The sequence below is a fragment of the Prosopis cineraria genome, unplaced genomic scaffold (genome assembly GCF_029017545.1).
Source record: "Prosopis cineraria cultivar Desert tree isolate PC_DT_omini unplaced genomic scaffold, ASM2901754v1 PC3, whole genome shotgun sequence".
NCBI classification, from domain to species: Eukaryota; Viridiplantae; Streptophyta; class Magnoliopsida; order Fabales; family Fabaceae; genus Prosopis; species Prosopis cineraria.
In genome coordinates, this window is record NW_026555334.1 from 44066591 (window position 1) to 44083510 (window position 16920).

The window sequence follows — 16920 nt, forward strand, 5'->3', positions numbered from 1 at the left end:
TCCCTCTTACAAATATAAATCTACATACAATATAATATAATTTAATTTAATTTAATTTAATTAAAATATAAAAATAAGTAAATGGATTTGTAGGAGCATGTGGCCTGTTTTTTTTTTTTTAAAAAAAACTTAACCTGATCTTACAAAAAGGGCAACCTTAAGCCTACAAACGTGTCTATTTACGTAAGGAAGTTATATGTTTAGTGAAATAAATATTTAGATAGATTGAATGCACCATGTTATTTATAATTTATTTAATTAAAATATTTTAAATAATTTAAATAAATAGTATATAATATTTTTAAATTAATTTTATTTTTATAATAAAATTTACATTTAATTTTTTATCTTTTTTCTTTTTATTATTGTTAATATTAAAATTTATTTATATTTAATGTTATTTAAATATTATATTTTTATTACATAAACCACAAATAGTGTGGTATACTTAGTCTATTTAAGTATTCCAAGTGTAGTGGAAGCTTAGCCTAACATAATCTATTTCCACTCGTGATCGAATCTGACAAATCTCAAATCGTTGGTAAATGATAATATTTGTCTGACCAGCGGCAAAAAATGCACGCCTCTCCTCCAAAGACGCCGGATTTGGTCTCTATGATTCTTAGAATAGTTGATACGAACCTCCACGCAGGAACATGCTAATCTTCTAAGTAACACGAGGAGGAAATTATGAATAGAAGAACCCGGAATGCGAAATCCAACCCATTTTCCCTTAACAAGGCCCTCGACGCCTCCAGAATGGACTTCAAAGGCCCATAACATCATACCAGTCCCATGTTTTATACTTCAGAATTGGGCTTCTTAATAGCATTGGTCAAAGCGGGAATAGACATAAAGGGGGGGGGGGGGGGGGGAGACAAAAGGTTCAACTTGTTACACCTCAAAAACCATCTGAGAAAATAACTTGGAATTGAAAATCGTTACCACGTACCCAAGGTCGTATCCAGCTGTGGATGTGAAAATCTTATTAATAAACTATCTGCTGCGTGAGTTCTCTGAGCCGTATGAGAGGGCCGGCTCCAGTACTGGTGGCTAGAACTTGATCGGTTTTTCCTATTTTTAAAAAGATTCAAATTCAAAACCTTATTTTAATAGGATCTTGCGGCTCAACCACGTTCAGCCTTAAAACCCACTGGGTTTTTGGCTTTGAAGCTGACACTTTTTTAAATTAAATATTTAGTGTTTAATTAAATCAAGCAGTTGTTGAGGATCCTCGCGGATGTGTCAATTTTGTTGAGTGGGCGATGATAATACACAGTTTTTTTGGGAGCAACATGAAGTGCTATTTATTAAATGATTGTTTAAAATATAATTTTAATTAGTAATTAATACTTTTCAAAGTAAGCAATTTTGTTCCTGTTGAAGTCAAAAACGTTTTTTTTTTTAAGTAGAGATCTCATCTTAATACATAAATAAATAAATAATACTGTTGAAATTTCTAATATTACTCACGGTCATGTTTTATTTTCACTAATATTTATAATAATTACTGTGTTGAAATAAGCCTTGAAATGATTACACATTACACAGGCTAAGCGCACAAATTGATTTAATCATCTATCTTTTGGGTTGATCAAATCCTTAAATTAAAAATGTCAGGTCGATATCATCCTAATTTAAGAAGTTCTTAAAGCGAATGCTTGTCTTAACCCACAAGACTGTGGGGTTAAAGAGGCTAATCCAAATAGCACAATCAATTATCTGATGGCTCTGATAATTATTAATAATCAAGAACGCGTGGAAAGCTAAAGAATCAAGAATCAATCATGTGAGGAAGCATGCATGTGAGATTGGAGCACATAAATACTAAAAATATGCTGTGGCTATGTCAAGATGTACATTTTGTTAGGAAATGGAACACCTACCTAAATCAAATTTGTATCAAATGGCCACACTTCCATTGCGTCTGGCACAATCCTAAACGGTCGTGTTTGGCGCTCCGTCTACAAAGGGACCCGGTCTTCTTTCATGCATCTTTACCTGCGCCACTACACCTTCACGCCTGCCAATTTCATTTGTTGAACCAGACACGCACATCCAGTGAGATTTAATATATCAGACTAAACAGTAAATATACAAAGTCAATCATTGTGGGGTATGATTTGGTTGAGGGCCCTTTTCACTTCAACTATGCTGGTCTTCTTTCCGTTCGGATTTTCCTTCACCTTCGCCCTCAGCTCCGCCATGAACACCCCGTTGTTCAGTGATGACTGCACCGTCGTCACCTCTATCCTCATCTCTCTCAGCATTTGCATCACGTCCAGCAACAACCCTTCCCTGTTCTCGCATTCCAGCTCCAGCAGCGCGTCGCTCTCTATGATCGACACTTGCACTGACGTCACCACTCCCGACGGCGATGACGGCGGTGACTCCTCCACTGTCTTCGGCTTCCTCATCCCTCCGCTCCCCTCCAGGATCCTCATCTTCCTCTTGTCCGGCCCCGGTCTCGCCAAGCTCCTCGGTTGCTCCTTTGACTGTTGTTCTACTTCCATCTGGCGGTTACGAGCCTCCAGATCCTGGATCTTTTTACGCAGCTGCTTCACGTACTCGATGGTGTCTCCTAATATCGATGCTTTGTCCATTTTGGTGACGAAGGGCACAAGCGATCTCAGTATAATGAACCTCTCGTTGAGCTTCTCGCGGCGGCGTCGCTCCGCCAGCACGTGGTTTGCGCTTAGCTCATCCTGCGGTGTTCCCTTTCCACGGAGGCGCGTGACGGGATCGTTGCCATCCCGGGGCGTGGGCGAGTTGTCGTCTTGGTACTTGGCGTGAAGGAAAGGAACTGTGAACAGAATGTACTTGAGGAGCCACTGAGAGGTCCCGTCGGCGGACACGTGGAGGTGGTGGTGGTGGTGGTGGTCGGCACGGGTACTCCACTTGGCAAAAGCCGACTGAGAGGAGTAAGTTATGCACTCGACGGAGGGTGACTCGGCCCACCGAATAGACTGGTTGTGGAGAATGGTAGACACTGTTTGAGAGTAGTGGGTGTCCTCTTGTGTGAGGTCTTCTAGTTGACCGCCTTCTGCATTATGCCATCAGCACATTAAGAATTTTGTCAAAAACGTCTCAAATTATGGTTTTTGCTTGAAAATGAGCGAATCATGATAATGTCAGGGCTCACGTCGTTTCTTTCTGGAATAAAATGAGTTTTAAAACAGTTGACACACTATGCATGGTCCATGGATAAGCGTTTTCCTGGTTGCAAATAATTCAATTCGGATATAGTTTTGTTGCCATTCGACTCTCCTCCTTTCTTGAAAACAAGCAAAATTTTGGTGGCCGTCTATTACTGGTCACAACACACGCACACTTTTACGCACACTCTCAACTATAACAACGAGAGAGTGTGTGTATGTGTAATTTGATAGCTTTTGATATGAAGCCAAAATACTCGATGATGCCTTTCAAAGGTTTAAGGAAAGATTTTAAAGAGCGAGAAAGAAGTTGTGAATATTCTTCAACGACCTAACTTCTAAGAGATAAAAATGATTTAATTTAAAAGGTATTGTGTTAAAATATCAAACGATTTTGGTGATGGTCCTGTGATTTAAACTACAGCTTTATATAAAAAATGAAGATGAATAAGCATATGATTGAAATGCTTAGATATTTAATATTTGCAGACAAAAAAATCACGCAATATTTTTTCTTAATTAGCATATGTTTTCTGTAAAATTTGGGTAAAGTTCCAGTAGTATTACATGCACGAATATCAAAATATCCAAACTGACCATTGCAGTGCGCAAAAGTAATGAAGACGTCTATCTAACTTTACGACTATCCATTAGGGGCAACACGGACAGACTCAATAACTTTTCATTTCGGGTACAGCTCAGTTAATCAGTTCGTTTTCACGTATGCATGTACTGTTGACCTAAAAGTTAAAATGGGTGGCCAATGGTGTAATGACTCTGGAGAGGAGTGGGCCCACCCTAAAGTCCTCTTTAGGAAACGCAATTTATTGCGGAGGGAGCCTACAACTGCATGACGTACTGTGATTAGTCATTATTACTCAATAGCGGGTGTGAATAGCTAGTGTAGTTTGAGTACAGTGCTAGAACCTAGATTAACTTTTTCTTCTTATTGAGTGCCAGTTGCTCATTCACGCATCTATGCTAGTAACTAACTATGACGGTACCTGGAGCTGGTAGTTGAAGCACTGGATCAACCCATCTCCGGGTCGACTCGGCCCGGTACGAGTCTACTCGGCTCGGTACGTGATCCGTTGGGTGGCTCACCGCTAGCATATGGAAATCTGAGTCGAGGTTGTTGGAGCCATCGTCCGGTGATCCCACCCGGATATCCTCCGACATCTCCAGCTGCATTAACTCGCTCGGTTCTGCTGCAGTAGCTGCTGGCACACCTGAAGCATTCGGTGTAGACGTTGGGCGGCTGTTGCGGGCCGTTTCCGCCTCAGAATCGGAGTCAGCTTCTTCTTCATCATCCTCCTCGTCATCTTCATTCATGTGGTTGTTGGGAGCAGCTGGGGTGGCGGGTGATGGGTCCACGGCGGAGTACATGGCAGTGGGGATGGGGGCGGAATGGAAGCGGGAGTGGTCGGAAGAGGTGGTGGGGTTGGAAGTAGAGTGCTCGGAGAGGGCGGGCTTTGGCGGAGGAGGGTGGTGCTGCCGCTGGTGGTCTATGAAGAAGCTCTTCACATGTTGGATAAAATTAAGGTCTTCTTGAACCTATATATTGCATACATATATTAAAGCACAACGCATTATGCTAGACGTGATAAATTTGTTCAGCTGATATCAACAATATTAAATGGCAACTCATTTGTATTACCTTATCTGTTGTGCCCAACTCTACCACGCCGTCCATTAGAGGAATGCACACCACGGTCTGTAGTTTGCATGGCACACATATACGTATAATATGGTCACATTCTGTCTGTTAATTAGCTAGGTAGCCTGAAATTGCAGGGGTAGGAACTGAAGGTTAGATTTTTACCTGTATGCGAGCACTCTGGCAGGGAAAGAAGTTTCAAATCATTGACGTGCAGTGACGGGGGATCGCCAAGATAAGCAGGCATACGTAGTTAGTAAAACAGTTAATGGATCATAGGGGCCAAAACATCTATTAATTAATTGTGCTAAACGTTCGAATGAAAACCAAAGAAGTCTTTTAGCTTTTTGAATTTAAATTCAATGATTATACTTAATAAAGGCATTGAGAGCTTGTATCATCTAAACCATTAAAATAAATTAACAATTCAGATAAATTTACTTATTTATTAATCTTAAGTGAAGTATGAATTCATAATCATTAATGTAAATTTTAATAGTTCAGATAGTACAGACATTTAATGTTTGTATTAAATATAATCACTGAATTCAAATACTAGCTTTTTCATGAAATGGTGAAAATTAATTAATGCGTGCATTCATAGTTACAATAATCAGTACTAAAATGGTTGTGGAGGCACCTTGGCAAGAATAGCTCTTGAAAACGTTTTGCTGTCCACCTCGTTTGCTCCGGCAAGCCATACATGCTGCCTTCTCGCATATGCTTTTCCCGGTAATCTATATAAAAGTGTACCATCGTTAAATTCAAGCGAATGGCTCAATGATTTTCTTTTTAGCATGCACCATTTATAGTCTTGTTTTTTTTTGGGCAGCTGCACTATTTATAGTTTAGCTTGCGGTGATGAAAATAAGAGGTTAGTCTCTCGAACATGTCCTTCCAATTTGCAGTTTCATATTTAGTAAGTGGTAAAACTATAACCTGAAGAACAGTTAAGTTACTGATATTTGATCTCCTAATCCGACTCCAAAACCACACATATATACAATATACATATGTGCTCTTAGTTTTCTTTACATTTTTACTCTGATCTCCAAAATAGTTCGTATGTATGAAAAGAATCTCAGATTCTTATGTTCTTCTAGTAGATTGCGCGTGCGTGCGCATAGGAGTACTGTACTATCTATCCACAACAGATGCCTAGCCAATAGTTAGTTGAACCATCAGCCTACCTCTTGCATTATCGAAAATCCAATGGGTTAACTTGTAACAACCACGTGATCACTGATCATCTAAATACAAAAACCGGGAAACTATTGACGGGCATATGATCAAAACCGTGAGCCCTAATATGGTCGAAAAAGCTAGAAACTAAAAAGGTGTGAGGGAGAAATGGATCGAGCATTGGGATGGGGAAAACTTCCTAATGCAGAATGGTAGCAAAGTAGTGGCAGCTTTTTTGCAGTTTGAATAATGAACACATTAGCTTGCCTGGTTTCTCGAAGAAGCAGATCGCGTACAGCACCAGTCCTATTCAAGCATATAATGCGCAACTAATTAGTATTACTTGACTAGTCGGGCAAGATGTTTTCGGAGACAATCTTCTCGAATTTATTCCTCCGTATTACATTCTAATTAGGAAACTCTCTATATCAAGGTCGTCACATGGACATATATACTTTTCTTCATCAACTTTCTCCCGTGGAATCTTTACAAACTCTCGAATCTAGTTACGACCAGCACATAAAGACTCTCAGCTATCATACTAGCATAGAAAATTTAAGACTAGCTATCTGACCAACTTTTTTGGACTTGTACCGTGCCCAGCTTCTTATTGATGTCATATAAAATTTTCTCCTGAGTTACCAAAATCTTCTTTCTCAACGGAGGACATGGATACTTTCACTATAACAAATGCCAGAGAAAAGTTTAATAAATATATTGCAGGAATTTCGTGAGCGTTTGCCTTCAGCCTACTTAAAATTTTCCAGTCGATCGTACGTGTTCTTAAATTATTTCTTGCTGCCGTTATTAATTACTGACAACATTATTACTGCATTCAATACACCCGCTGCCTCACCAGATAAATTTCTCTCGCATCGGGAGCTAGATTTTAAAATAAACACTCGTAGTTAATACTAGAAACCGCGTTGATAATAATTTTGATATATATAGCTGATAGCAAGCAAGGGAAATTGTTGATGACACACGTACCCGATGCCAGGAGGAAAGGAGAAAGAGACGCACATCAAGTAGAACCATTCGGATTCGGTCAGGTCCTCCGGCGACAAGGCAGCACAAGGCCGTCGTGCAGGAGGGTTGGTCTCTCCGGCGGATAATGATTCGTAGAGCTCCCTGAGTTGCTGGCTTCTCTGGAGAGAAGCTTCCTCGGCACTAACTTCCATTGGCTGCACTGTTTTCCGAGTCTTAATTGCCCCATTGTAGTAACCATCGGCCCACACCAGAATCCTTGATCAACCAAATCAGCAAAAATAAACTCACAATTGAAATCAACGGTAATCTGCTATATATATATTGTAATTAATAATTGCAGAACAGTGATGAAGCGAGACGATTGATGAACGAAGGGATGTTTGTGCGTGCGTATGAAGAAGTACCCTTGCTGGGGACAAAGTTGCCAGAAAAGGCTATAAGTCCAATGAACTGACTGCACGGCGGCCTGCAGAAGGGTTTGAAACCTGGTAGGGAGGGGAGCAGCCATTGGAGGGGAAGGTGGCAATAGAGCGGCAGGTGGCGAATAGATTATAAGGAAAGGTGAATCATGCAGGGAAGGGAAAGGGAAGGGGAAAGAGAGAGGTGGGATTCCATGAAAAGTAAATAGAGAGGAGTGGGAGAGTCATGTCGGGAACTGAAAATCAAACCTTTTGAAGGGGCATATAAAAAGCAGACGGATGGGGAGGGGAAGACCTGCAGATATATGAAGAAGGGGTATGACTTTGAGGTGGATATGCGGGAGGCACCCAAGAAACTGAGGATTGTGATGATGAGGAGAAGGTTTGTTAATTGGTAGATATGTAGAAATAGGGTTATATGAAAGCAGCAGGCTTGGGGGCGATTGACTGGTTGGTCTACCAGACAGTTCGCGGGGATTTTCAGAGACACGCGAGTTGAGGCCGAGTGCTGATTTGGTAGTTGTGGGGTTTCTGAGAGTGAGCGCATTGCAATTTTAGGTGGCAGCTGTCAAGCCGCATCCTAGGCCTTGCTTTTCCCCACCAATGAGAAAAAACTATGTCACTACAAGGAAGAATCTATTGAAACAGGAGATTAATTATCTCTTCCGAGTCCTGAGAGCATATAATTATAACATTTATAAAAATTTAAATTTCCAATCATGTTTAAGTGATACAAATTCTCATCACTCGCGCCTATTTGAACTTGGAGTGTGATTGTTTATTTGTTTATTTTTTACTCCTCTGATTTTCCACTCTGCCCTACAATTAGAGCAATTACCCCTCCCTTCCTTTCATCCCTCTTCACGTTATACTCTCCCTTCACTGCGTTGCAGTATTAATTACTTTTAACTGATATCTTAAAAAGAAAAGTTATTAGTCAATCTAGTTACAGTAATATTTTTAAAATTACTCATTCTTCAAAAATGTTATACCAGCTAAAATATAATTAATTACTTTATAGATTTTGCTAAATGACTCAAAATGATAACGTGAAAAAGAGGTAGAATATTTCTCAATTCTTATTACTTCCTTTTTTTCATTAACTAACATGGATTTTTAAATAATATATGTTTAAAGAAAATGATATTTATTTTTCTGTCTCTGTGTGCTTTTACTAATCAACATTACTTTAATGATTTCTTACAAAAAATAAAATTTGAAAAAAAAACTAGTATTCAATTAATAAAGAAATTAAAGAATCACATTATTTACAAATCATCAACACAATCCACCGCACTTTAAGGTCTGCGCACATGCACAAGGCTCAGAGTTTAAGTATATTTCCTTGGAATGAAAAATATCAATTAGACTAATTTGTTGCTTTCTAGTAAAAGAAAAACAAACCAACTAGATCTACTGGTATGTTGGAGTCTGGGAGAAGTGGTGTGTCGTGTGGAGTGAGTGAGGGTCAGAGAGTCAAGAGCCATTTGACTTTCAGTTGTGTCGGCCGCTCAACTCTGTAACTCAATACATTAAAAACCAGTCTTTTGGGCCACAGTGGCTCTTTTATCCCAAGTTATCACCCAAAAACTTTGTCGTCACCAACAGCAACTGGCCCAAGGCCTCTTCCCATTGTACCGGAAATTACCTCAGGTAAAATTTGGATCGATAAATTTAAATTAAATTTTAAATTTAAAATATTACATTTTAAATCTCACATTTAAATTTTATGTATTTAAATTTTTTTATTTAGGTAATTTAAAAAATTTTAAATGAAAAAGATAAATGAGTTGAGATTCAAAATAAAAATAAAAAATTATAAATGATAAATTTATTTTTATTTTTTAATTGATGAAAAATGAAAATCAATGAGAAAATATACTAGAATAATAGAAGTATTTATCAATAGCAAAAATACAAAGATAACAGAACATTTAAAGCAAGTGAAATTTCAAATGATTAAGAAATAGAAAAAATTTAAAATTATAAAAAAAATTATAACAGAAAATGGAGTCAAATTTGAATTAAATTTAAATTCATAAATTTTTATATATCTAAATAAAAAATTTATATCAAATATAAATCCAAATTTTTGTTAATCCAAATGCACCATTAAAGAATTTCATTTTCAAAAAGCTAGTTTACGTTTTCATTGAACAGCATTGACTTGTCAAGCTCTGGATATTCATCAAAGGAAATGGATCGTATTCGAACCAAAATTTTCCAAATTCTCTAGAATAAGTTGAAAATCCTTCAGGGTAAATAGAGAGAAAATTGGGGAAGGGGGGAGGGGATATAAGGATTCACGAGTGTGAATCACACTCGGTCACATTTTCTCCCCTGGGATTGTTTTGTAAATTTATCGGCATCTGGTTCAATTCAAGATGAAAGAAAGCTTGGCAAGGGCAATTGGACAAACCATATCCTCCTTATAGTCTATGAAACCCCACTCCCGAACGGCGACACAGAAACAGAGTGCTGGAATTGAAGAAGATGGTGGTTCCTCCAAAATTGGCAGGAATCGTGATTGCTATGGTTTCCCTGTGGAGTATCGTTGAGGGTGTGGCCAACACCAACGTCACAACTGCTACCTGCAACTAGGGGACGTTCACGTCAGGCGATCCCTTTGATATTAGTTTGGCCTACGTTGTTCAAGATCCGGAGACCGTTACTCCATCACGCCAAGACCATGATTACTACAACATTTCTCCATATCCTAATGCTTTCGCCTATGGGCATGCCGCTTGCAATCCAAATCTCACGGCCTCTGACTGCAGAACATGTCTCGCTGCTGCTAAGACGGCCATGTTTGGGGCATGTCAGAAACGCAGAGGGGCTCGCGCTGTGCTCCATGATTGTACAATCAGGCATGAGCAATACCCTTTTGACGATTAGACGTTGGGCGGAATTTGGATTTCTGCTCCTACCAGAAAGCGCTGTTCGGTTTGGTTGGCTGTGCACTTCTATGATACCAGTCTGACACAATTTGATCGACTGCATGCAATAAAATGGTGCCCGTGACGTCCGACTTCTTAGCCCTGTTTTAATATTCTTGAAACCCATTGGGCACTCAAACCCGAAAACAAGTAACGTAAAGTGCGATGATATCAAAGCCACGTAAAATCGAATGGCAAATCTCATTACTCGATTGTTGCAGGATTTTTCCAGTCAAGGGGTATCCATTTTCTACACACAGCACCATGCGTGATAATTACTCCGGACTCTCTCTATCGAATATCAAAATTAAAACAATTGGCCGAAAAACCCGCACTCCTTCTATATATCATATACAAATATAAATACGAAGGAAACAGTTTTCATCCTTCGGAGGTTTTGACAATTTACAAAATGCAAAAATTTTTAAAAAATCCGGAGCTGCATTTTCTAATCCATAGTGTCAAGTTTGTCTGCGGCGAAATTTATGTTCGCCAGAGTCCCAAAATTCACCCTGCATGTGGAATCCAGGCTATGCTGATCAGTTGGTGCAGAATTTGTAAGGACTTGCAATGGCGGATCACTGTAAAGAGGATCAGGTAATCATAATGTGGTTTGGAAAATTCTGGTGCAGCTACGCATGGAAGTCCCAGCAAAGTTCCCAGATCAATCAGCCACACAGATCCTATGAATTGACTTCACAGTGCCAGTCAAAAATATTTGTTTGTGTATGTATTGAGAGTGCGAAATGTCTCCCGCTTAAGCAAAAATGCATAAAGAATCTCATTCCAAGAATCAGGGACGCCAGGTAAGCACCAATGGCTGCAGTCTTCCCGCTGCAGAGCAGCTATAGTGTTACTAGGCCCCAGATAGTAAATAGATGCATGCCCATCTTTTCTGCTTAGTGACATTTGTGTCACATTTAACAAGTCCAAATTCTTCACTTCCGACTTATTCAAGTGCTCTGATAAGGCATCGATGACAATTTTGAAATGTTTGTCAGATAATGGAGGCAACAAACCTAAATCAGGAAGTGTTTCCAAACGACAACTGCCACCAGTATTCCAGTCGCCACCCCTGCCATATCCTTCCAATGTGTTAGAACTCATTCATTATGTTTTTCCTAGGGGCTAACAAGTAATAACCGCAACAGTCAATAACTACTAAAAGAAATATGTGTTCAATTTTTCCAACTAATTCATAATATCCTATTCGTTAATGCTAAAGCTACCTGACCGTTTTGAAGGCAATGTCACACGGATATTTTAGTTACAAACTCACATAATATGGAGAAGAGGGGATTGTAGCTCAGAACCCAAATAGAAAAACTACGCTTAGAAAATCTCAAGCAAATAAAAATATAATAATCAGCATGAAATGAACAAACTAGGTTCAGGCAAACCTGAAATGCACGGGAGCATAAGTTCGGAGAAGAACGTAAGTCTTGTTCCTGTTTACTTCACTGACAATCCAATCGAATACTGTCTTCATTGATTTTCTGAACGCCTCCTCTACAGTCATATCCATGTTCACTTCCTTCCCTACTTGGAAGTAACAACCCCTAGAAACATAGAACAATCCTAAGATTAGACAGCCAACCAACTTGGGCATCAAATTATTCTTGCAAACTTTTCCATATCACTAATCAATTAAAAAAAATAATCAATGATTCATGATTCAACTAAGAGGGAAAAATAAAGGAAAAAGAAAAAAGAAGATGGGTACAATTTTTCCTTGATACTTCACTTCCATAAGAGAATAAATCGATTGCCCTTGGAAGACCTTTAATCTTCCCATAGTTTCCCTAGTGGGGAAGTATCCCGATAATTGAATTGACAAATACCATCTACATAACTTCTCAATTAAACTACAATAATTGTCTGCACATAGATTTCTAAATTCAAATAAGTATATCACTTATGCTTGGTTCCTTCTTTTTCCTCATGCAGGTCTCCATCCATTCCAATTTCAATGTCAAATATACCACCGATTTTTTCTTTTAGCTAGATTAGTAAGACTAATAAACCAGCTCATCTCAAAATCTAAGCAGATGGGAAAGTACTTACATTTTAATCGTTTTCTCATTATTCCACCAATGTCCAGCATTAAGAACCAACACATCTGCACCTCGCCATTGGGGAGAAGTCCAGTCCATTAGGTCAACTCTTAAAGTCATTTTGACCTCTTTAGGAGCTCCACTCGGAGCCCGTCCCTGCACTATTAGAAATGGAGATCTGTAGTACTCCACAGTGCAATTAAAATCTTCAAACTTGAATGCCAAGAAGCCTGTGTGTTTTGTGATTGGACTGCCATTAACCTCATACACAGTGCTCTTGTTAGAAACGACAGAAGAGAGCATACAAAGGAGTGATTCCCATTGGTTCCTTCCAATTGAATCACCAACAAATACAAGCCGCTTATCCCGCAGCTTTTCCAACATCTTCCTTGCATCAAACCTGTTACAAGAGTGAAGAGAAACCCCATTAAGATTATAATCCAAAAAAAAAGAAAACCAAAATTTCAAAACTGCTTTAAAATTCAAACTACAGCAAACAAACTAAGATTTCTCAATTGCCGTGTGTCTATTACCAACCTTCATTAAGACCCATGGATCCACTTCAAAGACACCAGACATAAAAATAAAAAATAAAAAAAAAATAATAATAATAATAAAAATCATAAACAACAATGAGGAGAGGGTTGAAAGACCTTTCATAGAACAAGCTAAACGGTGTGAAAGTGTAAGTCTAGAGCAGATGACGCAGGTACTTACAACACAATCGAGCAAAATACATAATACTGAAGCAGACCTTACGTTTCAGAGAAGGAATTGACAAGATGGGAAATATGGCAAACTCCAAGCAATGTGGAGCAATCAACGATTGAGGTCGACTAGGGTAGTAGGATCCGCTAAAGAAAACATGAAATTGCCTAAACAGCCGAGGGTTGACAGAGACAGGTTGAGTATCAATAAAAGAACGAAAGGCTCTCTTTTACTTGATGGTGTAGGTGTAAATTTGACACGCATAATTCCTTGAGGTCTGGATTATAGCCCCACTATATTTCTTACTATCAATTTAATTAAACTTTAGAATCGAATGGTCGATCACATAATGCAAAGAAAAGAAGAGTAGTTAATACAAACAATTGATTTCAAGGCACAACAAAAATGAGCGGAAACCTCGTTAATGGCTATGCTATAACCATTCAGTTTACACAAACAATTGCATAATATTGTTTTTCGTCATCTTCCCATTAACCGGATTCGGAATCTGAAAGTGAGAATAAAAATGAACCTGGGCAAGTTGCAAGTTTTGGGCTGCCAGCGCCACTTGGTGTAGAAGCTATCAGGCCTACCATTCTCAGAGCAACGAAAACCTTGATCCAAGAATGAACAATTCGTGGAATGGTATAGTGGATAGCTCTCATCCCAGAGCCAATTCCCATCAAATACATCACACCCATCACCCTCTTTATCCAGAAATTCAACCCGAGCATCCCCAACCAAGGGTGGAGGCGAAAATGAGGACGAAAAATGCAATCCCAATAAAGGAACTCCCCGAGAGCTTAACCCCCTTATAGCAGCCCCGTAGTCAAGGTAAAAGAAGCAGCTGACGAAGAGAATAACAATCAAGAAGAAGCCAACTATGCCCAAAGAAGGTTCGAGAGGGTTGCAGCGCTTAAATTTCTTGAACAAGTCCATGCGGGTCATAGAGTCGTCGGAGACCTCCGAAGTTGCGCTCTTGCTCACATTCATGGGTGGGTTGGCAAAGGGTGCAAAGGATGGGGGATTCGGAGGCTTCAGAAGCAGAGTTGGAAAGAGGGATAAAGAAGAGGATGTGAGGTACAGGAAGAAGAAGGCATCAGGGCCAGAGAGGCGCAGTGCTAGAGGGGCTTGAAGTTCGGCGTCGAGCAGGGGACGAAAAGGCAGGAAGTTAGCTGAGAATGAAGAACTGGTTAAATGAACAAAACCATTAGAGTAGGAAAGCACCAAGGGAGGTTGGAGGTTCGAGCATTCTGCTACCTTCTGATCGTGGGATAATGGTGGCAGGAAAAAAGATTTTAATTTGATTTTCGGGACTAGCGGCGATTTGGAATAAATGACGCGGGTGTGTACATGGAGTGGAGTTTTTCCTTTTCTCTTTCTCCTTTTTTTTCTCCGCTTTCCTGATCTTTACCCTTCATTTATTTCATAATTTTTAAAAATTATTTAGTAAAATAATAATGAATGATAAAAATTTGAGAAATGGAGGGAAAAAAGAGAGACCCTCCTCCTAGTGTACATACCCTTGGGGCGACAAAAAAATAAAAAAGTAAAGAAAGAAAGAAAAAAAAATGACATGAGAAAGTCAAGGTTGGATTGAAATTTAAGAGGTTAAAAATGCTCTAATAATTTTCTCAAAACAACACCCAATGCTCCTGTCTTTTAAAAGAAGTAATGGTGCCTTAAAAGTATTAAAAGTAGAGCTATGTCACTCTTTTTCAATGTTTGACTGACATTGACTAACTAAATTTAATAACACAACACCTATTTTTGATAGGTGATACTCCATTTTTTTGATCTCCCTCCCTCATGATGCTCTCCTGTCCTTTTTCTCCCTCCTCTTAATCTCAAATGGCAACTCATGCGCACAAACTCCTCTTGACAAGTCGATCCTCTCCGTTGATCTCACCTGTCACCTCTTGATCTTACTCGGTTACTCCAAGCTTTAGGTGCCTTGTTCTTGCTATGGTCCTCATCTTGATCTTGCCTTTGTCATGGTGCCAAGGTGATGCTGGATCCTGCTCTTGTCCTTTACCCTCAATTTTGGCTTTTAGGTGATTGCTTCTAACTTCTTGTTTCTTCTTCTTTTGCAAGTAATATCTTTGTGAATTCTTAGCACAAGAGTAATGAAGAATGAAGTATTTCTATGAACAAATCTAGCTGAGTGAGAATTTGGTAAGATCCTATTTTCAGTATTTATCATTGCCTTCATCTTCTTTAGTTTTTTTTGTTTTAGAAACTCTTGTTTTCACCTTATATAATGATTGTTTGTGTGATTTAAACTTGCTCTCTGGGTATGTCAGAAATAATAGCAACATCTTGATACTTTTTGAGAGATTTTCCAATTTTGATTGATTTCCTTCTTCTGGGCTAGTTAGAAAACGATAGCAGATAAAGTTTTAATCACAATTATATTTTGGGCTTCTGAACTCCAATCGTATGTTAAATCTTTATCATTGTGTAACGACCCCTGTCATTAGCCAATCTTAAATTCAATTAATTAAATCAATCATTAAAGCTAAGAATCGACCTTAGCTAAGGTTAATTCTCAATTCATTTGAAAGTATTAGGAATAATGGGATCCTAAAATTATTAGAAAACAATTAATGATGAATAAATACTTGAAAATACTTAAAATTAGAGTATAAAAGTTTGCATAAATATGGAAATAAGTTAAACATTCAAAGCTAGTTCAGACATGGACAAAACAAACATTTTAGCAAAACTATCACACTTACCACGACCTATTGCACATTTGCCGCCAACTCCTAAACAACACATCTAGCACAACCAAGAGCTTGTTTGTTGTGGCTTGTGGCATAAAGGCCACTCACTGTGACCAATCCAAGACAACATGTCCATTGTGGCCAACTTGACAATCTATTGCGGTGCACACCCAATCACAGTACCATTATAATGGCAATAAAATTTTAACTTTTGAGACACCTAATTTTTAATTTAAACTTTCGATTAATGTGGTCTAAGCACCCACACCAAGATAAATAAATACACTAACTATTAACTTCGGTCTTCTCTCAATCCAATACTAAACAAGGATCTTGTAACACTTGGTGCCAATATATGCATTTAAATTCATAATCCCACAACCAAGTGTCTTCCCTCAAGCTAGCCATTAATCAAAGACCTTCCACATGCATTAAACCCATTCATACATAAGCATATTCAAATATCATAATAATTATTGTTAACCATAAACACACATTTTCATGGTTAACCTTATTCCACAAACAAAGGAGGCCAACATCTAAAATGTCCAAGTTAAACAATAAGGGCTACATGCAAGTGATAAATGTAGTCTAATAGTTCAACCTCTAATGTTGACAATAATAAGTATTCAAATACACTAAGTACCTTGAGACTTGACTTAAGAAGTTATGTGTCTCTAGTCTCCACTGCTTCCCCTTTAGCTGTATACTTAGCATCACCTAGAAAAGTATTAGCAAATGGAGATGAAATTACACAACCTTAGTAACCAAGGCACATATTCAAATACATAAAAATGTGGCAAATGTGAGCACATAAAGCAAAGATTCACATTTTACATACTATCAATACTCAACATGCATCATAAAACTATTAATCAATAACAACATAGCATATAATTCAATGTATGACACTTATACGTGACCACATGCAGTCTATCTTTATTCCTCTTTTTATATTTTTTAACTAAATACATAGGCTATCAAATCATATAGGACTAACTTTATGATTAAATTAGGTTCACTCTTAAATTATGAAGGGTTACCCGATCAAGGTACTTGCTTCTCACTCTCTAATCATAAATCCCCCTTTCTT

General features: G+C 38.4%; 3 protein-coding genes across 3 annotated transcripts; 1 reads left to right on the plus strand and 2 right to left on the minus strand.

The window, feature by feature from the left end:
- Positions 1-1790: 1790 nt before the first annotated feature.
- On the minus strand, positions 1791-7783 carry LOC129305729 (basic helix-loop-helix protein A). Its single transcript, XM_054945761.1, has 7 exons — positions 7389-7783; positions 6985-7239; positions 5453-5549; positions 4978-4992; positions 4813-4869; positions 4160-4709; positions 1791-3043 (listed from the first exon to the last, which is right to left on the minus strand). The coding sequence occupies exons 1-7, from the start codon at positions 7490-7492 to the stop codon at positions 2103-2105; spliced, it is 2019 nt and encodes a 672-aa protein (XP_054801736.1). The 5' UTR covers positions 7493-7783; the 3' UTR covers positions 1791-2102.
- Positions 7784-9841: 2058 nt separating this feature from the next.
- On the plus strand, positions 9842-10298 carry LOC129305640 (antifungal protein ginkbilobin-like protein). Its single transcript, XM_054945620.1, has 2 exons — positions 9842-9938; positions 10021-10298. The coding sequence occupies exons 1-2, from the start codon at positions 9842-9844 to the stop codon at positions 10296-10298; spliced, it is 375 nt and encodes a 124-aa protein (XP_054801595.1).
- Positions 10299-10655: 357 nt separating this feature from the next.
- On the minus strand, positions 10656-14408 carry LOC129304554 (protein trichome birefringence-like 10). Its single transcript, XM_054944240.1, has 4 exons — positions 13634-14408; positions 12404-12793; positions 11740-11898; positions 10656-11414 (listed from the first exon to the last, which is right to left on the minus strand). The coding sequence occupies exons 1-4, from the start codon at positions 14092-14094 to the stop codon at positions 11048-11050; spliced, it is 1377 nt and encodes a 458-aa protein (XP_054800215.1). The 5' UTR covers positions 14095-14408; the 3' UTR covers positions 10656-11047.
- Positions 14409-16920: the final 2512 nt, after the last annotated feature.